At 43.2% G+C, this 20,625-nt stretch overlaps 1 protein-coding gene across 1 annotated transcript in view; it reads right to left on the reverse strand.

Moving 5' to 3' along the window:
• Positions 1-20,625, reverse strand: part of SMNDC1 (survival motor neuron domain containing 1) — a 131,820-nt gene that overhangs the window by 61,198 nt on the left and 49,997 nt on the right. Inside the window, exons 3-4 of the mRNA XM_086922770.1 lie at positions 20,309-20,451; positions 1,049-1,210 (exon numbers count right to left, since the gene is read on the reverse strand). Coding sequence (XP_086778896.1) covers positions 1,049-1,210; positions 20,309-20,451 — 305 coding nt within the window. The remainder of the gene's footprint in view (positions 1-1,048; positions 1,211-20,308; positions 20,452-20,625) is intronic.

The following is a 20,625-nucleotide window of genomic DNA, read 5'->3' on the forward strand; positions in this document are numbered from 1 at the left end:
CTTTCTGGCTCTTTCCATCCCCAGATAACTTTATCACCATCTCCCTCAGATGCGGGTGCAGGCGATGAAAAGGAGCCACAAGAAATCGGATTGCTCGCTTCGGACTTAGTGCAAGGTTTAGGCAGACCTCAGTAACTTCTACATTTTTCTTACAGGCTTTTGTATGGTGCCCTTTCTACTTTTTAGTTGAGCTTCAGGGATGACGGAACATGTCAAAAGGGAATCTAACATCTTTTAGGACTGTGATGGCAGGTCAAACTATTTCTTTAATGCAAGTCTCCTTTTCCCCATTTAAGCAGTCATGATTTAAAATAATGATAAATGCTTGTTTCTACTATGTAATTAAAAGATGGTCAGCGAGGAGATACCAATAAAAGACACTTACTTATAAATGGCTATTATATACAGTTGTTCTCCAGTCAAAAACAGACCTGGGAGTTTCGCCTTAATGTGCAACTTGGATGCACGATTTCTCATATCTAAAGGGGCTCTCAAAAGCTAGTAGTTCCATCTAGAGAAATTTGAATGCTGGGAGGCTACAGAAAAAAAATATTTCATAGTGATCATAGGCTTAGGCCAGACACCAGTGCCTTGCTTTGGATGTTGAACGAAAGGTATTGAGACAGGCACGTTTTCAAATGGTAAAATGCTCATACTATTCAGTCTCAAGGTAACTAAATGAATCCTAAGAATTATTTAAAAAAGGTGAACACAATCATTACATAAACCACCTACTAGCACTGAAATAAGAGTTCTAAGATTTGAAGAGAAGCGGCCTTTTGGCTTCTGTGCCTTTGGCATAGAAAAAGTATACTCTAACGAGCAGCTGAATGGGCTTCACATAGGGCTTGTTTCAAAGTAGGTTTATTATCATCAAAAGTTAAAGAAAATGAAATCTAAACTTCACAACTCAAAAGAACTAATGTAATGGACTGCATTTTTTCATACAAAAGTTTAAACATACATTAAACAATGTTTCTTGTACAGGTTATACTATATAAATTGACCAACTTTTACAATTTTCATAACCATATTTCAGATTACTCACTTGGACATGGGTTTATTTCCACTTTCCTCCTTTGCCTTCCTTCCCTCTTCCACAGCCTTGAGGTTAAGAAGCGGTATGACCTCTGCATTGCCATAACCACTGAAGGTGATAGCTGCTGTCCCGTTCTCTTCATCAATTTCTTCGATCTCTGCTTCATACCACCTGTAAAGATATCACGGCTGTAAGCATGTGAGTAGTAGTTTAAAACTCAGCCCTACAATAACTACACTATTATTTAGAATAGACATGTGGACTCAACGTGTTACTTCTAAACATGATCTGCAACAGATAAAAATGTCAGGAGACACAAACTTAACAGCTTGTTTAGTTTCCAGCTGCTTACTTAAAGGGACACAACTAATAACCAGATTAACAGGATATAATTTGTCCACAAAACCTTCACTCAAATGTGCATTAACTACCCAAAAAAAAAACACCGATTGCAAGTACATCAAATGTTCAATGTTATTCATGGTAAACTCACTTGCTTTTTGTTTTACAAAAGCAGCTCTAAATTGACATCTAAGGCAGAGAATGAAAGTGCCGCCCATGAACTCCCATTTCAACGTCCAAACGCTTCTCCTTACCCACTGTACCAAACCCAACAGTGTTTACTTGCACAACATTGAAAAATTGATGGCACAGCCTAAACCTTTGCTGTCGTGGACTCGAGTACAAACACATTTTATGACCTGAATCAATGAATTAGGAACATCCGCAGCTTAAGTGTTGTAGCTATCTTAATAACGGATTTCACAAACCCTCAAACTACAAGGTAGCCTGAAGTTTGCTACTCACCGTAATGCTATTTCAGCTACATTTTTGTGTTCCTCCAGTTCACAAATCAGGGCAACGGTGCCACCCTGTGGCTGCAATAGAATATGCACCATCGAAACAAAAGATCTGTTAAAATTTGAGATTTACAGTCATCACAGACTAAATGAGTCTTTTTGTGGTCAATGAAGCTTACTAGCTGAAGTTAGATCAAGACCTTATCGCTAATGAGGCCACTTTTCCCTATTGCAGTTCTAGTAACAATCGCGGTTGTAGGATTCACAGAAGAGGATTGCTATTCTATTCATATCACTGCTGATATTGTATTTGTTATATATTTTATACAACAATATATATATATACAACAATGGTTTATCTTTGCCTCCGACAAATCAGCCCCGTTCACCATCCTTCCGTGGTGCCATTTCAAAGGGCTAAAATGTGTTATGTAAAATGAAGGACAAAGAAGGCTTCCAGACAAGTTAGATGTGAAGTGTTTCATGGCAAATCTCGCAGATGTAAAGGCACTAACAGTTTGGAAGTAAACTTATTTTTTAACAAGGCTCTTTTCTGCTTTAATACCCTAAACTTGGCATTTGGATGTCTCATTAGCGATGACCACTATCTGGGTACCAGGAAATAATGTGAAGGCCGTTTCTTTAGCAAAGGGATATATCCAGCAAGGAGTCCCTATGGCACTGTATCCATGCTGAGAATGCCGAAGTATCTTCAAGCAAAAGACACAATTCTAGTGCAAATTGCAAACCACACGCCACACTGAAATTAGAGACTAAAATCGGACACATGGAGGACCTAAACTCTATGGCCTGAAATTAAACTGAGAAGTGCAATGCAAACTCGAACATTTGCACGTGAAAAAAACAATGATGTGGAAAACTAACAGCAAACAATACTTCTACATATTTTTTTTTTTTATAAGTTCAAAATATCACATTCTCATTTCTAGTCCTACACCTGTATGTTTGGAATGTGCCATCAGGAAGGCATTCTTCCCACTACCCAATTATGCTATTTTCCCATTCCAAATACTACTTAAAGTGTGTAGTTGATTAAAACCTTTACACCGGTAGATGACATATCCATCTTTTAAAACAAAGGACAATAATAAAAAGGAACGTCTTATACAATATAACATATGCTGAATACCCCACAACCAAAAAAAAAAAAATAGGTTGAGTAGGTAGGGCTTCAAACATCTTTTATGAAGAGAAAACTGCGATATTATGAAACGTATGTGGCGTTATCGCTTTTTATACCTATATAAAAAGAGCAATGACACCGCAATGTTTTTAATCCAAAAGGATATTCCCAGCAATCAAGAACACTTATTTTATGAACAGTGACTGTTCTGTTCGTTAAAATAAGTTTTCTTGATAGGCTGGAAATATAATTTTAGTTTAAAAAACCTTGTGGTGTCATCAATCTTTATATAGGTTATTGAAACCTACATGAAGAGCGATGACATCACAATATTTTTAATCTAAATTTACATTTAAAGCATATCATGAACACTTATTTTAATGAGCATTAACTTACGTTAAATACTACTACTTTGTTTATCTGTAAATAGCAAATTAAGACTGATTTTTTTTAACTATAGGAGAGAGCATTTCACAATTTGGCTTCGGTCACATGCAACAGACACCCATTTGCACTTTTAGGATGTGAAATGTGCATATGAATGGGTTCTCAATTGCTTGTAGGGGACGGACTTTATATTTTATCGTTGAAAAATGTGAGGAGTGATTGGGAACGCACCTCCATGTGCTAAGTATGAGATAGCTTGTGGCGGCAATTTGGACATGTTTTAAGATGGAAAGGGGTTTCTTTGAGGTTTTTCCAATAATGTAACGTGGCAAACAAACGCATAGTCACTTGGACTGAATGAATATAAAGATCCAGACATAGAAAGACAAGTTGTAAGGCTTTCAGATGGAAGTTTGTCAGGATGGCCTTAGATCCTGGATTACAAACAGCCAGGTTTTGCATCCTTAGTTGGGAACCTAGGGCACAATGTACTAAGATTGGATTTGCAGAACGTAGTTGCAACTAGAGCACCAACTTTTTGCGAACCCTATTATTTTGCGAAAGATTTATGTACTAATAAGTCTGTTCACAAAATACCAAATTGCAGTGTGTTGCAACTCGACCTACCTCAGGAACATTAATGAAGTATGTCACATACTAAGACCCAATAAGATTCGCTGCCATCACAGGGTTGATGGACTGCTGTTTATTTTATTTATATAGTGCCTGAATCACCCCCTGAGGGGTACCTCTGCGCTTGTGGACCCACATGTAGGTGCTGATACTATGTGAGGCATCTAGAACAAAAGTGTTTTCAGTAGACTAGCATGTTGGATAGTTTTCAAATAAAGCAGACTTTTTTCCTTTCTTTAAATGCAGCGTGTATGCCACCCAAAAAAGTTTTCTGACCATTTACAAACTACAAGTGTTCCCTAACCTTCAGTAGTTGGTAAAAAACAATGTTTTGCCATCGAAATTCAGTCGCAAAACATTAATAAATACTCTAAGTAATCACTATTTGGAAGAGGTACATTTTGGGTATACCATCCAAATAGCGATTCAAAACTATTTCCTAAACCCATTTAGCAATACGGTAATATTCTGAATCGCTAAATGGGTGTAGTATATTTGTAGAAAGAAATTTCTTGTTGCAAACCCTGCTTTTTACCGAATCATAACATTTGCGACCAGATATTGGCGGGATGAAGCAACAAAAATCCATCCACCAGGGGATTGCGAGAGAATCCACTAAAGTAGAAAAAGACAGTTAAAACAAATTGGGAGTCCTGAAGGCCATCTGAGGGCGGATGACCAAGTTAGAGCTTGAAATCCACAGCTTGGAGACAGTATTTTCAAACCAATGACGCAACAAAACTAGCAGACAATAGCAATAAGATATCATAATAGTCTGAGAAGTCTGTTCACGAAACCAATTACCTTAATCACAATGCACAAGCCCGCCGCTATGGAGAAGGGGACCGCCCGGACAAGACACTTACAGGCCTGCTTTAGAAACTGTGTGCATCCACATACATGGTGGAATTACTTGAAAAGGACTCCCATCACCAAGTCACCCTTGATGTGCTCCTACAATTAATGTCCACATTGTACTGTAAACTCTACGCAGCCACCCAGGTGCATGGTAAGGCAGACTTAACAGTATCCAGACACAATCCAGCTATTATAATCAGACAGGGCCCATCGACAATACCTCGATTCGCCCATCCCCACAGAAGAAATTGTGAAGATTATCAAATCCCTACCAGGGATAAGGTGCTTGGGCTGGATGCCTGAATACTGCTTTCTACAAAAAATGTGCGTCCTTGCTGGCCCCCACCTCCTGGTCATGTTCGAGGACTCCTTCGAGATATCATGTCTGCCTACCTCACACAGAGTCCATAATGGGAACACTACTTATAATAATAATAATAATAATAATAATAATGCGATTTATCGAGCGCGAACAGCTACGTCACAAGGAGGTGTCCCGGCGCTGTGAAAGCAGCGGATCCCCAAAGCACAAGCTACATACAGGAAGTTAGTGTATTTTGTGGAAGAGCCAGGTCTTAAGACTTTGTTTGAAGACGGCTTCAGAGGGAGCCTGTTGTAGCTCTGGGGGAAGAGAGTTCCATAACACGGCTACGTTAGCCGTGAAGGTTCTTCCCCCTAGGCGTACTCTTTTTACCCGAGGGACCACAAGCTGCACTCGCCCGTTGGAACGGAGAGTTCTAGATTGGTGGTATCAGGGTAGCCTAGATCTCAGGTAATTAGGGCAAGTACCATATAGGGCTCTATATGCCAGAGTCAAGGTTTTAAACTTTATCCTGCTGGCCACTGGGAGCCAGTGCAGGGCTCGCAGGTGCGGAGAGACTGAGTGTTTGAAGGGAATTTGCCTTAGCAGTCTCGCAGCCGCATTCTGAACCATCTGAAGCCGTTGGATCAGATAGGCAGGAAGGCCCAGGTATAAGCCATTGGCGTAGTCCAGCCTAGAAGTTACAGTTGCATGAACAACCGTCTTGCGACACTCCTCCGGCAGTAGCCACAATATCTTGTTCAGGTTCCTCAGTTTAGAGAAACAGCAGCCTGCAGTTTGCTGAATATGCGAGGCAAAGGATAGGCTGCTATCCCATCTGATCCCCAAGTTTTTGGCACTATGGCTAGGCGAGGGGGGGGGGGACCCATTTCCACCGGCCACCACAGCTCTGCAGGAGGAGGCGAGCCTTTGCCGAAGAAGATCACCTCTGTCTTCCCGGCATTTAATTTTAATTTATTTGTGTTCATCCATCTAGCGACATCTTGGAGGCAACCCTTGAAACTCGCAAAGGCACTTTCAGATACCTCCGAGTATGGGAACACCAACTGGGAATCGTCGGCGTAAGAGATCGCTTTGATCCCCCAGTTGGCGATAAGCGTAAAAAGGGGGGCCAGGTAAACACGAAATAGAGGCGGGCTCAAAGCCGAGCCCTGGGGGACGCCGTATTTTATCTTGGTGAATTTAGAAACAAACTCCCCCAGAGCCACCTTCTGTGTTCTCTGCGATAAGTACGAGCGAACCCAGCCCAGTGCCTGATCTTTTAGCCCTATCTCCGCCAGCCGTTGTAGCAATTTAAGATGGTCCACCGTATCAAAAGCGGCCGATAGATCCAGGAGAACCAGCATAGCTGACTCCCCTGAATCCAACGACCACCTTACGGAGTCAGCTACCTCAATAAGAGCCGTCTCCGTGCTGAAGCCCGGTCTAAAGCCTGATTGGGTCTCATGTAATATATCATGCATCTCAATATATTTGTTGAGTTGCCTTTGTATAATTTTCTCAAGCATTTTCCCAGGGGCTGCCAGCAATGATATGGGGAGCAGGTTATTGAGGTCCATTGGGTCACCATTCGCTTTTTTCTTTAGTGGGAGTAGTGTAGCATGCTTCCAGGCATCAGGGAAGACTCCTTCAACAATGGGCCTGTTCCAAATTGCCTGTAAGGTAGGTGCAACAAACTCACTAAAGGATTTCCAGAGCCTGGGTGGGCAAGGGTCCATAGGAGACCCAGATTTACATTTAAGAAGTTCTTTGATGACAGTGATATCATCTACTTGGTCAAACTGCTCAAGTAACGCGGTTGGCTTTCTTATTATGTCAGGGGCATCAAGTTTTGTCGTCTCTACCTACGGGGCAAAAGAGTCAGACTTTTTGGATCTTGCCTTCGAAGTATTCCGATATCTTATTGCAGAGTGACAACGAAGGAGTAACCTCCCTCTCCAAACAGCCAGGCTTGAAGAAAGATTGAACCACCTTAAAAACTTCCTTACTAGAGCACTCCGCATTTTGTATGGAGGTCGCAAGAAAGGATTTTTTTGCCCTCTGTACTGCCTTCTGAAATGTTTTTAGCGCTGTTCTATACCGATTTTTTTCCGTATCACCGTAACTGACCCTCCAGGCTCTCTCAAGTTTTATGCACTCCTTCTTGCCCTCTTTAAGGTCACTCGAGAACCAGGGGGCTGAAGGGGACTCTCTTTGGGAGACAGCTCGTTTTGCCGGTGCAACCGAGTCTACCATGTTCTTAATCCAGGTATTAAGAGCCTGGGCATTCAGGTTGCCGTCATGCGTCAGCACCGGTCTATTTTGGCACAATACTGGCCCCATTGCTTCCGGGACTAGCTTTTTCCAGGGCCTTTTAAGATAGACATGTTTCCTCAGAACTTGTCTAGGGGACTTTATTTCCACCGTGAATGGGATCAAAAAATTATCTGACCAAATTACTGGCATAGCCGTATCTACATTAACATTCAGATCATTCTCAAAAATAAGGTCAAGCGTGTGGCCCGCACTATGCGTAGGGCCTGCATTGCACAATGTCAAGTTTGCTGACCTAAGAGTCGACACAAAAGGTTCGCAGAGGTACAGTTCTCGTTATCCACGTGTAAATTAAAATCCCCAACTAAAAGAAAATTAGAGTGGCAAAGGGAACTTTGTAGAATCTCTTCTGTGAGTGTGCTCAGACTAGAGGTAGAGCCTCCAGGAGGACAGTAAATTAATAGTCCTGCCAAGGACATCTTAGGTCCTAGCTGAATACTAAAGTGCAAGCCTTCCACCCCTGACATCAAGATAGGCGACGAAGTGAGTGTGAAGGTCTCCTTAATTATTCCCAGTCACAATCCTCTAAGAGCGACCATATGTCTCCTGCATGTTTTGATAGTGATCTGCAATTTAAAAGAGCTGCTTTAAAGCTCCAAGGCCGTGCTACAAGCGGTTTCACCAGCCTCTCTGCGCTCACCTTCCCTCCCTCCCTCAGCATAAACCCACATCGATCACATACCGTGGCCATAGAATTAGCCCCCGGCGCCATCCTGTGATCTCTGCAGTCCTTATCTGTATTTAATGTCAGGAGATCTTTCGATGACCAGACCGCCCTGCCTTCATGCCCCATCGTCAACCAGCCAGCAGGACCGGCCGAGGCCGCAGCCCGGTCGCGGACGGGCGCAGACTGGCTTTCCTTAGGCACGCCATTGGCGCGCCCGCTGCGCTCGTCCGCTGCGCGGCCGGATACACATGGCCTAAAGTAGGTGTATCCCAGGATGTGACGCGGTGGTTGGGAGGAGTCTCGTCCCTCCGCTCTAACGGCCCGTAGCAGCCGTGTCGGAGCGGGGACGAAGCGAGGCAGCAGTCGTGTTCAAAGTGCCCGTGACCCCCCCTTTGTGCAAAATAAGCAGCAGGTCTGTACACAGTTTAAAATTCAAGCTTAAAAATACACAGAGCAAAATTACACGCAATTCATTAAAAATAACCAGCACCTAAGGTCGCGCTGCTATCACTTAAACCGGAAAGGTCGTCCGTCCGGTGCCATTCCTAAGGCTGCCATCGTTGATAAACGTGGACAATAAGATTCTTGCGAAAATTCTAGGTCGCTCTACTTCTCATAACCGTCGCGGCTATGCATCATCTTGATCCTCAGGTCTTCGCCGTAGCAGCCCTGCTTAACTCAACTAAAGTGTTCGATTCCCTAGAATGGGTTTGTCTCTTCCCATTTCTTGAAGTTTGGGACTCAGCAGAAATTATTTTTGATACATTAAACTCCTCTACACTCCCCAAACAGTGCATGTTCAATTTAATGGGATGATCTCGGATCCATTCCCAGTTACTTGTGGTACGCCGAAGGGCTGCCCGTTGACATCAATACTATTTGCTGTCGCAATGGAGCATCTAGCAGCCAGACTGACAACACCATGTCAATAGGGGCATCAGCTTCACAACCAGGGGACTGACTAGTGGTCACTATGTATGCAGATGACATCACACTTTAGATCTGCAGCCACAGAGAGAACTTGACTCCTATAACATGTGAGATTGTCAGCTTCAGCAGATTCTCCGGCATACAAATTAACTGGTCTAAATCTACGCTATTCACCCTCACTGGACACATTCAACACTTCCATACAGATTATCCCCTGAAATGGGTGGCCCACTCAATTTGCCATTTAAGTGTATGGCTAAGTTGAGTTCCAGACAGAATTTGGAGAGCCAACTTTGGCCGAGCAGTCACTTGGCTAGAAGAAAGCATGCCAATTTGGTCCAAAATGCCACCGTCACTCACCGGATGTATAACAATTACAAAAATGTTGAGTCTCCCGACATTTCTCTCGGTCTTCCTTAATGTCCCTATTCCACTCACTGTCCAATTGCTGCTGCGCTAAGGTCTGATCTTGTAACACTAACCTGAGCTGGCGGTCAACCCAGCATCTCCTTTTCAGGGCGGACTGGGGCGCCAGATATGACACTATATGCTTTAGGTGCCCAAGCACAATTCCTACACTAATTGATACACTATACCAGCCACACACTGCCATTGAAACAGACCGTGCAGCCTCATGGCCCCTGACTACTTCTCCATATGTCCCTTTTAAAGCACCACAGGCAGAGGTGGACACTGTAGAGTGTGTGCTCTAGCCGTGGTATGGACTTGAGACTAGCAGGATTGGCCTGTCTCTATGCACCCTTCAATCCCCTTGGTCACAACCCACTAATGCGGTCACTACAAGGTAAAGGAGCTAGACCGCAGGCATGTAACCACAACTTAACTACCTTCTCAGACCTTTATCCGTAGGACACATTTCTGAAGCCCTTTTAAGCTACTGCCTCGTCAACTCCTACCATCATAGACCTTTATCCTATCAAATTAGGGTGACCTGCTGTGCAATACACTACATTTTCTGCCCAGCCGCTGGTGTTCCCGGCTCTAGAGCACACACTCGTCGCACAAATGGATAACCCGCCTTTACAACACAATTCAATCCTCATCACTGATCACTGCCCGAGAACTCGTGAGGCCTGGGAGGCAGACATAGGTTCCGCAGTACCAGATGCACAGTGGTCTGACTGCTTGGTTACTCCCCCTCCAAACTACAGACTGCGTCCAATGCATTTTCAATTCTTACACTGCCTCTACCGCACCTCATTGCAGCTTTAAAAAATGGATCCAGTAGCAAACTTCTTCTGCCTCCGGTGCACTTCACCCCAAGCTTCTTTTATTCATTTAGCCTGGTTATGCCCCAAGGAGGCAAAATTATGAGGTGATCTTCTCAATACACAAATCGCTGGTCAGTTGGGCCCATGCGTTCCCATGATTGGCCTTGCTGGGCTATGGGAAGGACATACCAGCTGAGGAACGCACACCAACTGCAATGCTTCTCTTTCTGGCAAAACTCAGAGAGGCAATGATTAGGGGCAGATGCCGGCTTCAAAAAGAGATACTTGACTGTGGGACACAGCACACTGTCAAGAGCAACTTTCCAATTTGAGAACTGATGCAACAACGATTTCACCCCAAATATATATGGGAACCATTGCTTTCATATTTACGCACTAAAGACAGGAAAAATACCTTCAACATCTGAGAGAACCCCCAGTATCACCGCCGGTCCAAATGATAATTAAGGTCCCTTTATTGTCCAAGAAGGGCTTCCACATCAGTGAACCCTAAGAGTTTTGACATCAGCACATATTAGCTGTGAGTAAAGGATACTACTTAACACATTAACTTGCTGGCTCATGGCTGTACGCACAGATCAAATAGACCATTAGGCTATATGGGTCATGCAGATGGAAAAGTTGTACATACAGGTTTCAATGTAACACAATGGCTCTTACCATTATCCACCTCTTTCCTTTTTAGGTCTCGCCTGAGCCAGCGCATGTGGTGCTTGGTGAGACTTTTAGTAAGGGGGCTTCAAAATGCGGACCACACGCTTTTTGTGTGGCCTAAAGCATGCGGTTACGCGCACAGTTATGTGCAAAGGCGTCATCTGGCTTTCCTCTCTCGTCATGGCTCATTAAGCGCATCGCTCGTTTATCCTTGTGGAAAAGTACAGTCGAAAAACCAATCTTACGCTCCGTTCACATTCATCTCGTCAATGCTCTTGGCAAACTCGAGAATCTTACTTTTCTTGCATGCCTGGTTCTCGACTTGCACATAGTCTCATTCTTCTGCTCTGGATACGTACTGGCCAGCCATCTATCATAGCCTCTGGAAATTACCTCTTTCTGACCTTGCGGGTTGACGTTCCAGCTCGATTTGCTGGGCGGGTCACATGTCCTGGGCCGGTATATAACTTCTGTGTTACCGACCATCCTCGCATGACTTTTTTAACCGAACGCATCCACCGACTGCTCCTTAGAGACGCGGAATACAGAGACGCTTCGTACCCAGCCGATTCCAGCAAAGTTTTCCTCGCCCAGCGACGCACAAACCAGACTGAAGTCCCGCTACACCATCTAAGGGGGCCCCACCCAAGATCATTTCTGGAGGGCATGGTGCCACATCTGGTTAGGTAAGCTTGCCAGGGTGGATTTAGTATCGGTAGGGACATTTCCCATTTTTATCCTGCCCAGTCTTGCCCGTATCTTATTTGCTTTCTGTGCAGTGTTAGCTTTGGTAAGCGCGAATTAGCAGGCGCTTTTAAACACACGCACTTAATGCTACAATCCTGAGGTGTCCTTTCAATCTTCATCTGTGGGGGGGCTACGGTGTTACAGTAAACCGCACGTTCCCTTTTCACTATTGCATAACACTCACCGGTGACCTCATCTACATGTAAATGTAGCTCCTGGGTTGGCCTAAATTTTTCTAGTCAGTAGGAGCCTTTAATCAAATTACTTGTCTTACCCTTTCCCTCCCTTTTCATAGGCCCCGCTTCCTACCAGTCTCTAGACCCCCGGTAGTGTTACTCACTGGATCCATCCGGAACCAAATATTCTCCGGTTCCGTCTATGAGCATCTGTCCTCCTTTTCCTTGTGGAGACATTGACGGTACTTGAGCTAGTTATCTCGAGCTTCTCTTTCCGGCCATTATATGCATCTGGGCCGAGATAATATTGTACTTGTATATTAGCGAGTTGATCCTTTATAGATTTTTGGGTTTGTTGCTTCTGTTTTATTAGCCTTTGCCTAATCTGAATTAGTCTGCTGGTTTTGACCACCGGAATCCACTCAAACCTACTTTTCTAGTCTGAGAGCCATTTCCTGCAAGTCATTTGGGGCATGATATTATGTCACTAGCACATTATTCACTTGAATACAACTTTTTGGAATGCTGGTAGGAGGAAGCAAGTCTGGTTCACCTCGTTCCACTGTTTGAGTTATCTATATTTTCTATTTCAGTTGGTGATGCCGGTTACTGTTCCTGTGCAGCTGCTTGCCTATCTTTTCAGGATATTTCTGTACCTACTGTTGGTAAAACATTCATCATTGGATGAAGTAAAAACATTATTAGTGGCAAACGCAGTATGACGCTGTGCAGATTAAAAATGGTCCATAACTTGGACTGTGGAGTAGAGGGAAATGGGAGAGAGACTAAATATGGCTTATGACCTGTACTAGATTGCTTTGATTCGGAGGACACTAAATACGTTAGGTTCAGGTAACAGCACATAAAATCGGCATGTTTTATTCTGTAAGGGCATTTTCCACCCCTCTGCTTTGTGCTCATTACCACTAGGGCCCATGCATGTGTCTGGGACATATCTACTGCCTACTATTTCTGCTGGTCTCTTGAAAAAGAAAGAAATATCACTAAGCAAACAGTTCCTTTGCAATGTGGGACGGGTGTTATGTGGTCAATGTAATACATGACAACACTTGCATGTAATTATAGATTTGTTGCATTCGCCACATAATCCGCCATCTTCTGCACAATCTGCAAATTTCAGGAAAAAAAAATATGTTTGTAGCTCAAACACATCAAAAGTTATTTAAAAAAAATCATTTTGCACTTTTATTGCAAGCCGTACAAGATTACTGCAACATTACTAGTACATCAAATACGCAAGAAAATAAGATTTAGAAGCCAAAAAACAAATACAGGGGAATAAAAAGACATTCCAAAAAAAACCATCGTAGAATATATACTGTGACAAATTAAAATAATCAAGCAAACTCCCCCTGAATCCATTGCCGAACCGGGACCCAGATTTTTATTCCAAAGGATCTTTTCCTTCTACCTTTTGTTCTATATATAGCTTCCTCTATATTATAAGAGGCTAAATGTCAAGCTCTCCATGCTTCAAATGAGGGAGGAGAGGGGGTTGACCCACTCTTGCGTAATACAAGCCCTAGTTATGGCCATAGATATAAATAAGAGCTTGTTTTCCCTCTGGTAACGTATCCGAACTTACACCAAATAAAACATGTTCCCCCGTTAGAGTAAGTGAAAGCCCCAACACTGTAGTCAGGAATGTCTGAATTGCCTCTAAAAAAGGAGCTAACAGGGGACAGGCAAAAAACATATGTATCAAGTCTGCGGCCTGACAGCCACACCTATTACATGCTATGCCAACCGTCGTGTCCCAATTTGAAATTTTCAAGGGCGTATAATATCAAAAGTTACTAAAAACACAACACATCTTGCCGCACTGTGAAAAGCCCTACTTAAAGTTAGACCAATGACATTTCTGTTGCTTATTTCTGTATTTGGGTGTCAAAGTGGTACTAATGAGGTGAATCACTTGCCCAGAAAGCATTACCATGAGTAAAAATGCCAAGTAATGAGGTAATACCACAAAATATGCATTGCATTCCATAATTTGCAATTTCTTACCACTTGGTCCCCCGTGCTGCATATTTAGGACATCCCTGACAATTCCTTTGCACATCCCATTATCTCATCAGGTACCTTAAGAAGAACAAGGCACCAAAAACACCACCTTTCAGGATAAGAATACACTGCTTCGAGTGGTGGGTACAAGTCTTGTGAAAATAATATTTAAACCAAATGTAGGAGCAGGAAATGTTCTAGGTGGGATAGCACCTTTTAGAACTTATAACAAATTCTAAAGTTGAATAAGTGTACTGTTTGGAAGAGAAGAAACATGTCATTAAGTGAATGTGCTCTGATGCATAAACCTAAGCTGAATATTTTAGGAACAGCAACTATTGAATGTTTTATAGGTATTAATAGTTTCTGAAACGGTTAGCCTGTAAAAGAAGTCACTTTGTATTGCTGAAGTTATAAGAGGCAGTCATGACTCAGCACCAACCCACTTCCCAAGTAACACAGCAAAGTACATGGTTGTGGTAAATCAAAAATCTCCTGAAGATACTATCTGGGTCAAGTGCTGCCAAAAAACAGTCTTGATGTGAATGAGTCTGGATGGAGTGATCTGATCTGTCTTGCTCAATCTCACACTGCAGCTCGAAATATAGGCAAAAGTAGCGTCTGAAGGAATTTCAAATGCTTGCCTTATGTTTTAAATGTGGTGTAAAGTAATTTGAATTTAGCATCTGTTCCACTGGAAACCTTTGTAGTTCTTGGAGCGTATGTAATATATATATATTTTTTAAAACAGAGCTTTGCTGCTTGACAATGCAGCCGTGGCAGTTCTGCAGTCTGTCTTTGAGCTTCTGCATAATCAATGTTGCAGTTATAGATTTTCAAACTGAAGCATGATGTGGTGGACCATGATGATAGGTATAGAAATTAGATAGGCACTTTCAACTATCATTTAGTTACCTAGACGGTCTCTGAACTTGGCTGCATGCTTTTTCCCATTCAGGTCCAGATGTATCAAAGGGTTTTACCCATTCTGTGTCTATGGGAAAATGTGTTCATACATATGGCCCATAGATCTTACATCCCTAAGGCAACTTGAGATATCCAAATTCAATCATTTCATGTACTAAAACCACTAATCGCTTATCTGTTGATTGGCTATTAACCAAAAGTCATTACCATCCTCCTTGCCAGTGAAAGCAACATCTGTAAAAGGGCAACTATTTTCAGAGATGCGTGTACGTACCAGTCCTGTGCAGGATAACCTCCTAGTACTTTGGAATTCAGGGTCACACCTAGTACATTCTGAATCTGGTATGGGTGAAAATATACAGATACAGAACCTAGAATGTGGTCAGCAGTATTGCTGACTTTGTCCTTGCCTGGCAATGATTATATCCAGATTGGATACAAATAAAATGATTGACAGCACAAATGAAATAAACATTTACTGAATAAACTCAGACGTGATACCAAAGGGAAGAACAGTTAACAGATGTTTGCCACTCACCACAATAAACACAAACACTGCCAATGTGTAGCATCCATCCGTATGAGGAAGTATGTGTTCTTAAGGTAGAGTGTAGACATGCACTTGTTCTCTCCAATTGATAACATGACTTTCTGCAATGCAGTATTCTTAAAAAAAGTTCAAGTGGATCTGTTAAGAACATGGCGGTGTAAAGAGGGCCTTAGTATCCATTCTTTTTTGGAGTGAGAAGAGTTACACTTCATTTGCTTCTGAGAAAGGAAACTGCTCGATGGCGCTCCGACTTAATAACAAACAGACATTCTTCAACAGATGTGGCACATGGCCGTAAAGTTTCCATAAAGAGTTAATGTGGTAGAACCACTTGTCTGAGGAACGTCCTTGTATATGCTAGAGGAAAAGAAGAACCCTCAATCTTCCTGCTACAAGTGTTGTCCTGTGGTAACTAGTGGTAGTTGCTGTTTTCAGTGAAAGGACATGGACTCTCAGGTCATGTGGGTCTTTCACAGCGGGTGTTGTATAGATCAGAAACCTAATCGTCCTACCAGCCCCCTCATATCACCTGATTACAAGTGCCATACGATAAAAACAAACAAAAAATGAATCTAGCCAATATTCTTTTTCTGCTGGGCACCCAAGTCCCACAGCTCTTCAGAGTCTGTGATGAATGATCGCAGGTAGTTTACATGCACAGCAGGACCGCTTTCAAGCAAGATGGCGAAAAATAAAATGAAGGACTTTCCGGCAAACTACAATTTTCAGGGTGCGATCCTTGATAACTGGGGAATGAAGATGCTGCAAAAATGGAAATGACCAATTGCAAGAAGCACTTGCGAGGCAAGGAGATAGCCATGGCAATTGACTTACTTGATGGCTCCAAGGACCCTGGCTTGACAGCCGCCTTTTATAAAACATACAGGGACATCCTCGTCTCACGCCTATTGGATATGTATGCAAAAGCCCTTGAATGTGGGGCACTCCCTGATTGAATCAGTAATTACCCTTTTGCTTAAACCCGGTAAGGTTCCACATCATTGTGCCTCTGTGCCTCTTAAAGGCTACTCTTGCTGCTCAACTTCAACAGTAAGATCCAAGCCAAGGCAGTCACACATAGATAGTTAGATCAGATCATCTCTGCTATCTAGACCAGATTTGCCTTTGTGTTGGTTTGTTGTGATGCATAATGCTCTTTGCAATCTTACTATGCGACTCATGTCGTTCATGTTTTTTTCTTTTTTACTTTGATGTTAAATGATCAAGCTTAATAGAAAAAAATAGAAAGAAAAGCACCTGTTGGGACCAGTCAATGAAATGTGAACACTGCTGAATTCACAGACCTAAAAGCAGCACACAGTACCACAACAAAGTAACCATGTTAAGGCTAAAAAAAGTATGAGACATCTCTATAAATGACACACAAACTTTTTTTGTCAGAGAGCTGGATTCCTACAATCATTCGTAAGGAAAAAGGAAAAGGAATTAAAGTCATGAGACAAACGGGCACATGCATCAAAGGAAATTGCATTCGCAAATGGTGCGAATCGCAAAATTCGGCCGTTTGCGAATGGAATTCCCATTTTTGGGATGCATTAAAATTTTTTTATATTTTCGTAATATAAGAAATTGCAAAATTGTGATTTCTTAAATTGCGGTTGCATTTAAGGAATCTCAAATTGAGATTCCTTAAATGCAATGCATCAAACTCTAAAAATTTGCGAATTCGCAAATAAGGGGAGCAAATTACCATGAAGTTGACCTTCATGGTAATTTGCGAAAACGTGGAAAAATGCACTAAAGTGCATTTTTCAAAGTTCCATTTTACACGCACACATGTGTGCAAAATGTACTTCTAAGCAGATTTCAGGGGTGCAACAGGGTGTCCTTTGGACACCCCTGCACCCTTGAAATTGATTTTTTAATATACGAATTTCTAATGGTGAATTGCAAATTAAGAATGTCTTTCCATTCAAGGCCCATAGGAATGGATGGGGAGGTATTCCTTAATTGCGATTCTCAATTAGAGAATCGCAATTAAGGAATTTTAAGAAATCGCTATTTTTATAGCGATTTCTTGATGCATTGCAGTTTGCAATTCCTTAATAGCGATTCCTTATTTTTCGCAATTAAGGGATCGCAAAATGCAATATTGATGCAGGTGCCAGTTAGCAGCATATCGGATGGCTAGAGGATCTGCAGGTTCCAGGCATTTTATTTTTTAGGACAATCTCCATTCCCATCTTTCAGTGGAAAAAATGCCTAATTCAGGTGACTAAAATGGACCTAAGAGAAATGGGTGTATATAGAGAGAGTATGTGGTCAAGAATGAGGGGCAAGACAAGATGTTCATGACACCAATTTAGAGGCAACAGCCTGAATTTGGTGAATTCATGACGACGGCTTTGAAGATACCACAGGTTGAGTGCATCAACAAACACCCTACTCGAAAGCATGAGCAACATCAACCTTGAAAAGCTAGTTACCGACCCCACACACTGAGGATATAAGCTGGAACCCATCTTCACAGTCAGTAACAGAGTAAAGAAAAGCCATACCACCAAGCTCACCTGGATGGGCCACACAATCATTTACTTCACCAACACAGCAACCCCCCAAGCACTGTCATCAGACCGCCCAGCACCTCACATAGCAGTTGGAACATCATATCTGAAAGCCAATGGACTGACGCCCTCAACACCACCCACCCGTACACCACCACCTACCTTGAACAAGCATTAAACACCTTCACTATCTGGATCTCTGACTGTGCCGACGGAATCGCCCCATCAAAGACTAGAGATCCTCCAAACTTACCAGCTCGTACGCCCCAAAATTGAGCATCCCGAAAAGCCACTGTAAGCAACTGGAAAGGAAATGGTGCAGCAACAAGAAGACCACGGACCGGACCACTTTCAAGACAGTGCTTAACCAGTACCACCAACTCTTGAAAGAGGCAAGAAGGCATGCCTTAGCTGACAACATTGAAGTCAGCACCAACCACATCAAGGAACTCTTCAACATTATCAAGAAGTTCTCAAACGCAGCAGCAACAGAAAATGCCATCACCCCACCCAAGAACTGACACCCTGGAGGACTTTTTCCAGGAGAACATCTCCACTGTCTATAAAAACTTAGAACCTCAACCGGACACAGCTGACATCCTCAGCCTCCCTGCTTCCATAACAACGACTCCTGGCCACCGGATCACCGCCTGGGACCAGCTCACCATGAAGGACACCTCCGACATCATGCACTTTGCTCCTGAGTGAACAACCATGAACCCCTAGCCCCACCACATGTTCGACCTCGGCAGCAAGACCATCGGCTCACAACCATCTACAACATATCCATCACCTTGGCAACCATACCAGATGAGTGGAAACACGCTAAAGTCAATCACCTCCTCAAGAAACCTTTGGCTGACCCCAGCTACCCCAAAAACTACTGGCTCATCTCCCTCCTGAAGTCATCAAAAAGGACATCAACCGCCAGCTCACGGAATGCCTCGAGAACAACGATCTGGACGTAACCCAATCTGGATTCCGCATGAACCACAGAAATGAAACCGCCCTGATCGAAGTGACTGATTAAAATCAGAACCAACCTAGACCGAGAAGGAGTGGCTGCCATGATCCTCCTCCACCTCTCAGCAGCCTTCAACACCAATAAAGAGGCTTCTTCAGATTGGAATCGAAGAGGATACCCTCAAACGGATCACGTCCTTTCTCACCAGAAGAACACAGAGAATCCACTGGCCACCTTTCACCTCAAAGCCCAAGAACATTTGCAGTGTCCCACAAGGCTCACTCAGCCCTACTCTGTTAAACGCCATGGCAAACTGGGGAACCACAGACTGAACTTTATCTCCTACATAGATTAACAGCCAGCTCATCCGCTCTCATTCTGAAGACCATCCATCACAATCGCCAACTTCCACCTGTGCATGACCAACGTCACCGGCTGGATGCAAATCAACTGCCTAAAGCTCAGAAGACTAGATCGAAATACTGATTTTTGGGAACACCTCCCAGTGGAATGACTCCTGGTGGCCTGCTGCACTGGGTCCCACTAACACCCCCACGGACCACGCCCAGAACCTCAGCAACTTGGACAGCAAACTTACCATTAAAAATCAGATCAACGCAGCCTTCTCCGCTTACTTACTCGCTGTGCGCATGCTCTGAAAGATATTCAAATGGCCCCCATCTCCGCAAGACGCACCATCTCAAGCCCTCACCATCAGCCGCCTGGACTACAGCAACGCACATTAGGCAGGAATCTCCACTAAACTCAAGAGACTACAGACCATCCAGTACGCAGCGGCCAGACTCCTCCTAGGATCGCCCCAGACATAACCCACATCACCCACCCCGCCACTTGAAGAAACTCCACTGGCTCTCTGTCCACAAGAGATGCCTATTCCAGATTATGACCCACGCTTCCAAAGCCTTACACAAAGAACCAGCATACACCAACAACCAACTGAGCTTCCACCAAACTCTTTTAATCCACCTCTCTCTCCCTAGCCCGGATCCCTCGCATTAACCAAACCAACAGTGGAGGACGCTCCTCACACCTCAGCACAAAGTCCTGGAACAGCCTCCCCATCCATCTCCGGACGTCACCCTCGCTTCGGTTCAGTAGAGGACTCAAGACCTGGTTATTCAACTGATGCACCAAACAGGTTGGACCTCAGCGTCTGGATACCCACATGGGCGATTAGACACACGCTATAAATACACCTTGATTGACTGACAGTTTACCTAATGACAACTGCTAACATGCTACAGACCTAGGGAACCTCTTTCCCATAATCGTTCATTCTCATAATCACAAGGACAACCTTAACCTGAAGAAAATGATCTTACCATTGGATTGAATGTCATAACAACTGATAGGAATTGGTATTCTGCACTTACTGTCCATCTTCACTCCAGACTGACATGCATCGATCACCAACTTGCCAAAAATTTGCAGGCAGATCAGTGGTAGAATGGTCTGAGCTTGCAAGGTTTTCAGATGGTTGTGTGGAAAGGAGATCTTTGGTTAATTCTATAACTTCCTGAAAAAAAGAAATACATTTTAGTTGAGATGAACTAGCTTTTTTTTAAAAAAACATTATGCAGAAGTGAGTCAAAAGTGCATCATGAGTCAAATGAACTATAATCAGTTTTTTTTATAAGTGTTTAAATATAGACACAAAATGATTCATTGGTGAGAAGCCCACCAACAATGT

This window comes from Lissotriton vulgaris, chromosome 5 (genome assembly GCF_964263255.1).
Source record: "Lissotriton vulgaris chromosome 5, aLisVul1.2, whole genome shotgun sequence".
In the NCBI taxonomy this organism is placed as follows: Eukaryota; Metazoa; Chordata; class Amphibia; order Caudata; family Salamandridae; genus Lissotriton; species Lissotriton vulgaris.